Raw genomic sequence first — 9,133 nt, 5'->3', positions numbered from 1 at the left:
TATGACACTTTTCGGGGGAAACAAGCCGTTCTATTTATAAATTTACTCGGGAAAGGGTTGACTCAAGAAATTAATGGAGATAGAGGCTCCATTTGATGGGCTCCTGGTTTGGCCCATATTTTCTAATGTTGTATAGGTAATACCTTATTCGTACTTAATTTCGCGCGCTCTTAATTTCGCGATTTTCGCGATTTCGATGGGGGAAAATGATAAAAGATCATTAAATTTCGCGAAAGGGTTCTCAACGTCATTTTATTTTCAAAAAAATGAGGTCTGAACTACAACCTTTCTAAACAAACTGGAACAAGTTAAGATTAGGTACATATTGTCCTACAGTCCGCAATGTTCCTAAACATCCAGGTCTTCAAAGAGATCTTCCGGTGGAAGTTTCTTTGAGCCACTAACAACGTCAGTTACGCCAGCCTTCTTCCATCCTTTTGCAATTGATCATGACTGTCTGCCTTCAGAGCTAGACAAATGGTTGTACATGCTAACAATCCAAGTTGCATGAATTGGTTTGAGAACGGAGAGTCGCAGGTCAACATCAACATCATCGAGGATCACCCCTGAATCTAGTTGACTTTGAATTTGCGCCGATTACCAAGACGTGAATTGGTCTTTCATAAACTGTTTTGCTTCTCTATTAACAGTCAAATCATCTTCAGATGAAGATGAGTAGTTAGATTTCCTGCTCGATATATTCATGTGAAATCTTTGCAAATTACCTTTATTGATCACTCTTGACAAGATGCAAAATGGAGCTTACCAGGGAATAATTTATTATTTATGTCGATACATAAGCTGTACATGTCGTTGTTGATCATGTTGATCAAGTTTTTTGTGATTCAGATTTCTTACTATGGTATTTAATTTCTTGTGTGTAAATTTCGCGAGGATTTTTATTCGCGAGGCTTTAATTTCATCGCAATTTTTTTCACAATCGCGAAATCGCGAAATTAAAGACGCGCAAAATTAAGTACGAATAAGGCCCGGTTCAGACGCCGAACTTTATACATGAGCTGAACCTGATTCGAGTTAAGGCCGACCCAAATTACTAGTTATACCATTGACAACTTTAAAAGGAATCTTTACCGATATTTTGTTGAGACAACGGCACTGAGAAAGACTATCGGACCTGTTTAGAATGTTAGCCTCGTTAAAGTTGTCGTTTACCATTGGACCTATTGGTATTAATTGGAATGTTAGCCTCGCTTAAGCTGTGGTTTACTCATGCCTCGTCTCGGCGTTTTGGTTGTGCGATAAAGTTCAACATCTTAATGAAAGTCTCAAATTGGTTTAACAATTCTCTAAGCAGGAGGAATTTTTAATTTATTCAGTAGACTACACTGAGGCTACACTGAACAGAATTTCGAACAGACACCTCTCCCGATCTTTGAGTCTCCACTTTAGGGATCGGCGTGGCTCATCAGCTTTGCTCCGTTACAGAAATTACGCCGAAATCACAGTTCCCAAGTGTTAATAGAGGCCCTATCCGGTATGGTTTTTGTGCTGGCGCAAAAGGATGTAGCCGATGAACACAGCTAAGTCAACTTTGCCGGCTGAGACTGGAGATCTTCGGAATATTTGCGCGAACCCCACGGGAAGGCCAGATACATTTTGATTCAAGCGACTAGCTGCAGGTTGCACGGCTTTGGCGTGAAAGTTTAACGCTCAGAATTTATAGCATACAGAGCGGTTTTGCACTTCTACTTCTTTTGATGACTGAAAAACACTATCGTTTCATCTTAATTTTCTTGATCGATAACAAGTTAAAACAAAGCCAGCTGTGACTTCCCAGGACTGTTTATCTCCTCCTGATTACTGCATTGGGTTGGCCTGCCGCAAAATATAAGCAATTCTCTTATTTTTTTTCACAGTTAGTTTGTTTGGCACGCATAAAGGTAACCAGTCACTGACCAGTGAATTTTTGATCTTTCTTTGATTTCACGCTGTTGCTCCCGTTTCAGCTAGGATCCTAGATTAGGCTTCTAATTAAAAACATGGTAAAAATTTCTAACGTTTATCGGTAAAGTGATTGTTTTCTTGAGTATAAATTAATCGGAACGTTCCTGAAGAATTTTGAAGACGGTAGATCAGTATTAGTATTCTTTGCGAGGTAAGCGGTTAAGACAGCGTTTGTTTGTCAGTCTCAGTCCCACCGAACCTGAGCGTTCGTGCAACAGAAATCTGAGACCAGGCTCAATTTTCGTTTCGCTTTGGATAACATTAAGGCGGGTAAGGCGAGAGAGCGGTAGCCGTTAGAGAGAGTGAATGAGAACCGCTAAAACTGGGCCTGATCTCAGGTTAGTGCAACAGGGGTCCATTTTATAAAACTTTTGCCAGTGTAATTTTGAGTGTTTTGGAGTCTGGAAACAATAGCTACGCTTGTATATTACTTGTCAAAGTACCGTAAAATTCTGGAAATAAGCCCCTCCATGTATAAGCCCCTCCAAATATAAGCCCCCTTAACCGGTAACGCAAAAACCCTCCGTTAAATCGCCCCTCCAGATATAAGCCCCTTGCGGCTTGTACTTGGAAAATTGCCCTCAAATGCAAAGAAAAACAAAGCAAAAAAGGTAGATTTACCTCCAACTGTAAGGCTAGCCCAGTTGATTTTGAAACACAAATCTCCCTCCGTAGATAAGCCCCTCCGAATATAAGCCCCTCAAAAAGAGTCTTTGAATAATATAAGCCCCGGGGCTTATTTTCGGAATTTTACAGTATTATTAAATTGACGCCAGGAAAAGGAACAAAAACTGCATACTCAAACAAAGAATGGGATACCTGTGGCAAACCCGTGAGAGCCCTGGGCTATAGTCTATAGAAAGCGAGAAGACCCTGGGGAAACCCAAAGAAAGTTGCAATGGCTTTTCTTCAGTCTTTTGACGATAAATATAACTGGCAGACTATTCGCCCAACTATCTGCGAGAGAACCAAATTTATTTTCAATAACGAATTATTAAGTGATGTGAAGTTTGTAGTTCCTGCGTCGCACAACCAAAGTGAAAGCCGGAAGAGTCGGAAGTGCATGATTCCAGCTCACAAGTTTGTACTTGCAATCAGCAGTCCTGTTTTCTATGACATGTTCTACGGTGAAATGGCGGAGGCTGCAGACACTGTTCAATTGCCTGACTGTGATTATGAGAGTCTGTTAGAGTTGTTTCGTTTTCTGTACAGCGATGAAGTGAACTTAAGCAGAAGTAATGTCATGCAAGTTCTGTACTTGGCAAAGAAATACCTGGTCCCTTCACTCGCCGATAAGTGTACAGCATATCTTCAGGAACATCTAGGGGCGTCGAATGTGTTCTCTGTCCTGTTTCAAGCTCAGAAATTTGAGGATAAAGATTTGGAAGAACGGTGTTGGGAAGTAATTGAGGCGCAAACCGAGAATGCTCTGACTTCTGAAGAATTTGTCACGCTTGAGAGATCTGTTGTTGAGTCTGTGGTGAAAAGGGAGAGCTTGAGTGTAAAGGAAGTGGATTTATTCAAGGCTGTTGATCGCTGGGCCACTAAAGAAGTGGAAAAGCAAGGGCTAACCCCTGATGGCGTGGTCAAAAGAAGGATTCTTGGCGAGAAAATTGTGAAAGCCATAAGGTTTCCAGTGATGTCGCAGAAGGAGTTTGCTTCAGTTGTTGTGGATTGTGATATTCTGACTAAAAAAGAGATTGGTTTCATGATGAAACACTACGGTGGTGTCGGTTTAGAGTCTTCTTTACCATTCATGCATTCCCCTAGACAGCGTAAAACTGAGCATTTGCATCGGGTTTACAGATTTACGGAAGTAAGCTCGCCCGAAATGCCTGATGGTGCCTGGTACTACTATCGTGGTAATTCTGATGCCCTTAAACTTACTGTCAGTAAACCTGTCATGTTACATGGAGTGCAGCATTTTGGTAGTGAAGGTGGCAAATACACAGTTTCATTAGAAGTGAAAGATGTGGGAAATGGTTTTTCTCTGGTAAAACAGACAGGAATGTATTCCTCAAAGGAAGATGAGAGAAAAGGTTACTACGGATTTGATGTCCGGTTTGATCACCCTGTTTGCCTTGAGAAGGGTAAAAGATATGAGATTGTATCACTTATTCAGGGCCCACCATCATGGCATATGACTACAGGGAAAAAGTTCGTAAAAGTTAAAAGAATCCAATTTTTATTTAGCTGTTCAGTTTCTTCTAGGAATGGAACTAATGTAAGCAGTGGCCAGTTTCCTACAATTATCTTCAGCACACTGTAGGATAATTCTTAGGTAGCCTGTGATCAGGCCTTCGGGCAAGAGGGGAAGGGGCGATAGAAATGGGGGGAAAGGGCAAGGAGGGAACTGTGGAACTGGTACCTCTCCTCACAATTTTTTCACACTTTCCTCAAACAGGATGGTATGAACTGGTATTGTGCAAAAGTTTTTTTAGGACAGTAACCTTAACAAACAAACAAGAGTCTTTTTTTAGGAGTAATATTATTCTATACCAATGCCTCCTGATTATACATGTTGTTAGGGTTAGGCTGTTATGTTAGCGACACAGTGGAATGATTTGAAACACAAAATGGAAATAGACGCTGTTAAACTTGGGGCCTGATGGCATGGTGGTTGAGTAAGGCTACAGCTATTTAAAAATATTAATTATACAGAAGGAAATATAGACATTGAGTGGCACTAAATTAACCTTCAGTCTTCACCTATAATTCCTTGATTTTACAAACATAACAATTTTTTAAATAGTAAACTAAAATATTTGAAAAGGAATTTAAGTGACTGCAGTTGAAATTTGTTGACAAATAAGTGAGATGAAATGCGAAAACTGATTTGAATCATTGTCATTTGCAACTGTTGTTTTGTTAAAGACAACAAGGGCAACTTAAAGGAAAGAGCTTTATTATTGAAGTGGACAGTGTCAACTGCTGAGCATATTCACAGTGCATACATTAAAAAAGTCAGCACTCACTTGGTATGTATATTATCAAATGGCATTTTTCAAGACCATTAATCAGTTGCACCATTTACCTGCAGTATTGCGTATACTAGTTAACCATTGCAAATGTAAATGAAAGAAGCCTTTATATATTTCCTGTTAGAATAACACTGGCCCCGAGGAAGACTTTTGTTACTAGTTTCAACATAAATGTAGCCTTATTAAAGTTGCTGTTAAAGCCTTATTACACAGTTTATTGGTATTGCATGTACTAGTTAACCATTACAAAATTTAATGTAAAGTAAAGGAGCTTTTTATATATTTTCTTTTAGAATATCACTGGCTCCGAGGAAGAATTCTGTTACTAGTTTCAATGTTAGCTATATTAAAGTCGCTATTTTTCTATAATCCTAGCCTTGTACTACATTTGGATATCTGAAAAAAATTCAGACCATTCTCATGGCTCAACGATGGGCGAACAGAGTTCCAGGGTATTGCTCTTTTTTTCAGTATTTGAAGCACCTCTCAATTCTCTATTAACCACAGTAGTGTCTAAAACTTTTACTTGGAATGCCTGGGCTTTACCCAGGGGTAAATCAATTCTCCTTTTGCTAATTTTCCCAGCAGTGCGGAGCAATCCTGTTTGTGGTCATCATAACCAGGGAACTCCTCTATTAGTGGGCGGCATAAGAGCTGTGTAATAGGGAGGGGTTGGTTACGAAGTAGAAGGCACACAGATGGTATGGGTCCACTTAACTTTCTGATGAAGCTGTCATGAAAAATGTTGAGTCCTGTATCAGAGGAATCTGGTGACTCCAGCAATTCATAATTTACACCGCCTGGAAAGAAATGAGATGATTGATTGAGTCCATTATCTTCAAAATTACAGTGGGTGGCAAAGCTGGGGTGCAAACCACAAGATGATAGCCCTTATGCATGTCTATATCAAACGAGTACATTTCACCACCAAGTCTCGTTTTCAATAAATAACAATGCATGTTTTACATGTCGATGAATTTCCAAGGCAGTATATTTGAAAAGAACACCCATGCAGAAAGAGTGCAGATGCAAAGAATTTTGCTTAAAAACGAGGAGCTTGGTGGTGAAATTTGCCCATCTAATGTAATCATGCATAAGGGCCATTTGCAGAGAAGCAGACATATAAAAATAAGAATAAATAAATAAAAACTGTTATTTCTGGAAGAGGTAGCTTTAGTCTGTATGGCATGCAGTTTTTTTTGGTGTGGTTTTCATTCAAATGAGAAAACAGTGGGGGAAGGGAGTGACAGGTGAGAGAAACAACATTCTCTCTGCCCTTTTCACCTGACCCCTCCCCCATCATTTTCTTGCTTGACATCTGTATAGCTTTCCCATAACTTTGTCTCTTACTTTACCAAGCACAAATCAAAAACACACCAAAAAAAACACCCGCTACACAAGCTAGGACAATTTCTTTTGTAAAATAATCTACAGTTAATGCCACACGTACCTGGTATTAAGTCAGGTCTCACACAAGTAATAGTCAGTGCAAACACTGGAAGACTGTTCATTGTATCAATAGCTTTGGCAATGATGCCTTTAACAAACAATACAATGAGCCGCAGCACAGTAAACACAACATAGTACATAGTAGTTGTTGGCAACAGGAAGAGCAGCACTGTGAAGCACAGGGTACCCACAAACAGTCTGTCTGCCTTGAATGGAACATTTTCAATTTGGTTTGTCTCAACATTCCACCTCCTACCTAGGGTGGAAAAGGATTTGGTAAGATGTTATAAGTAAAAACAAAATTGTCTTGTAGTTCAATTTTATCCATGGTTCTATTATAATCTACTTTATACTTATTTACTTATAAATTTTATTCCATTCACACAAAATTAATTTCCTCTTTTATTTTCCTTTCTTAAAAACTCATCACCATATCCAAAATAAAAAACAATGATAAAAATTGAATCACAACATCTACAATGTACTTGTACCAGAACAATGTAAACTGTATGATGGGACTCTAATGGAATTGCAAGTTGATGCCTGTCACCGTAAGACATGATGATGATGCTAATGATGATGATGATGATGATGATGAGGATGATGTGACTTCCCTTTCCTTAATGGCACTGAACTGGTGAGATGTTCACATAATGAAATGCCCGTGTGTAAGTGCTCCAGCCGAAATAATTCCCACTCTCTTAGCCAAACTAAGAGAGTGGGCCCTTCACTCCCCTTCAGTTTCTCAAATAGTAATAAAGGATATCACAAGTCACCAGCATAGATATAGGGGAAAAGTATCCCTTCTGCTAGGTCAGGTCACTTTCTCTAAATTTATTATACCTGTTGACATTTTTCAGCCATAGGTGTGACTTTTTTGTCCTGATAGTGCCAGGATTTATCACAAAGGGCCTATTCATATTCAACAACATCCACAGATACATGTATCCTATGATGCTCTGACAAGTTCTAAGTTCACTTTCTGAACATCCTCAAAAAATGTTTTTCCTTTCTTGCATTGACTCTGGTGTATTCTACTATAATATTTTGCTCTAAGATGTGTTGGTCAGGGCTCTAGAAGCTTAAATTTCTCATTTGGTTTCATTTTACAGAATGACATCCTAATGAGAATTCTACTCAAGTAAGAGCCTTCACTTAAGTAGTTAGCATTTCTTTTAGCTGCCTGAAATGTGAAAATTATCAGCATGTGTTAGTTTTAATGAAATACTGTTTTACTAATACAGTGCTTAAATCTTTTGGTGTCCATAACAAACCTTGAAACCCAAGCATATCCCTTACCGGTGAAAAGCCTGAAGAGAGTGATCAGCTTCTTAAGCTGGAAGTTGTAAAGCCTGGCAGCATACACATAAAAACAGTAAATATGAAGAGTAACAACAGACAACACATCAGAGATCAAGGACAACAGGAATGTTACTCCTAAGCAACCAGACATGATGATTAAACTGGTGATCACTTGTAGATAAGGCTCAATACAACTCAGGTAGATTTGCCAGAGATAGATATGATACAAAAAGAACATGCTGAGATATTCTGCAAGATGTTTATTCAGTTTTAAGCCAGCAGGAGCCCCTTTTAACCAATCCAACAACTGACTCAGGAATTCCACTACAGTGTCGGTCTTTTCCATCAGAAAATTAGTTGCACATGCATTGTAGCCATTTGCAAAGAGCCATGAGACAATGAGCAGTCCCAGAACAATGTCAATTGATACCACCGTGAACAGACTGCCAAACCACACGACTGGAAACACTCTGCATTGATCAGTCTTCTTTTCATTTTTTGTGACTTTTCTGGAAAAATTTGTGGACTGTGTGGAATTTTGCTCACCCTCTGCACTTTTCGAGTGGGCAACACATGTACACAAAGCCATCACTTGATTGAAACGGACACATGACTGTAAAATAACTGTCGATAACCTTGACAGGAATTTTAGTATCTTCATGGCCCAAACAGAGTGCCTTCCAATTTGAGAAAAAATTTCACAAAACTTTCTTAAAGCTTCAAAAGGTATCTGCAAAAAATTACTGCAATATGTTGGATGACTTCTGGTTTCAAGCAGTGCAAGGAGGTTACCTTCTTCGATGCGAGATTTGTTTATAAAGTCAAGTACATTAGACATTTCTGTCGGAGGATTTTCTTCTTGGCGCAATAATTTTTTCCAAACATTATCTGTTTTATCATCTGGGGGTCTATGAGTTAAATACGCATTGCTTGATGGTTGCTTGTACAAAATTACCACAGAACCATCTGGTTTCAACTTTTCGCCAACAATGAATAAACGAGGAACTCTGCATTGTTTTGGCAAATGTAAGACAATAGTATCTTCAGTAAGTGAAATCGTTTTCGCTACAGCCAACACTTCAGATGATATATTCTCCGAATAATTTTCATTTTCATTCAGCCAGACACCAAGAACACACGAGGAAATCAAGTTACTGCCATTCAACATCTCCGAAAGAGAATGCACGTTCCACGAGTTCTTTGGCGGAGTAAAAACTGTTCCTACAACGAATATGTTCTCCTTTTCTAACTTCCATCCAATGATCAATCCTCTACTCTCAGTAAGACAGTGGCTGGGGAAAAATACTTTCATCTTCGTCTTTGAGCTTCTGGAAGCGGCCATCTTGAAAGTGAACAATTAGCTAAGAGACTGGTGACTAGTGGCTAATCTCCTCTCATCTTGAGACTCAGAGCGGATTTTATTCATTTTTCAAATT

At 39.1% G+C, this 9,133-nt stretch overlaps 2 protein-coding genes across 2 annotated transcripts; one reads left to right on the top strand and one right to left on the bottom strand.

Annotated features, from left to right (window-relative positions):
- The first annotated feature begins 2,863 nt into the window (after positions 1 to 2,863).
- Positions 2,864 to 4,242, top strand: LOC140921491 (BTB/POZ domain-containing protein 6-like). Its single transcript, XM_073371494.1, has one exon. It carries the CDS (start codon positions 2,864 to 2,866, stop codon positions 4,232 to 4,234), a length of 1,371 nt encoding a protein of 456 aa, XP_073227595.1. The 3' UTR covers positions 4,235 to 4,242.
- A 1,128-nt stretch (positions 4,243 to 5,370) lies between these two features.
- Positions 5,371 to 9,032, bottom strand: LOC140921301 (uncharacterized). The gene is made up of 3 exons (XM_073371294.1): positions 7,695 to 9,032; positions 6,397 to 6,651; positions 5,371 to 5,746 (listed from the first exon to the last, which is right to left on the bottom strand). The coding sequence occupies exons 1-3, from the start codon at positions 9,007 to 9,009 to the stop codon at positions 5,469 to 5,471; spliced, it is 1,848 nt and encodes a 615-aa protein (XP_073227395.1). The 5' UTR covers positions 9,010 to 9,032; the 3' UTR covers positions 5,371 to 5,468.
- Between the last annotated feature and the right edge of the window lie 101 nt (positions 9,033 to 9,133).

This window comes from Porites lutea, chromosome 12 (assembly GCF_958299795.1).
Source record: "Porites lutea chromosome 12, jaPorLute2.1, whole genome shotgun sequence".
Lineage (NCBI taxonomy): Eukaryota > Metazoa > Cnidaria > Anthozoa > Scleractinia > Poritidae > Porites > Porites lutea.
Note: the sequence above shows the minus strand (reverse complement) of the source record. Positions and strands in the feature narration are given on the sequence as shown.

What these genes read in the sequence shown, in the direction of transcription:
- LOC140921491 (XM_073371494.1), top strand. Translation starts at nt 2,864, where the DNA reads ATGGCTTTTCTTCAGTCTTTTGACGATAAATATAACTGGCAGACTATT.
- LOC140921301 (XM_073371294.1), bottom strand. Translation starts at nt 9,009, where the DNA reads ATGAAAGTATTTTTCCCCAGCCACTGTCTTACTGAGAGTAGAGGATTG. An exon ending in TCTCTTCAGGCTTTTCACCG is followed by an intron (nt 6,652 to 7,694) that starts GTAAGGGATATG and finishes TTTCCACCCTAG; the next exon opens with GTAGGAGGTGGAATGTTGAG. An exon ending in GAGACCTGACTTAATACCAG is followed by an intron (nt 5,747 to 6,396) that starts GTACGTGTGGCA and finishes ATTTCTTTCCAG; the next exon opens with GCGGTGTAAATTATGAATTG.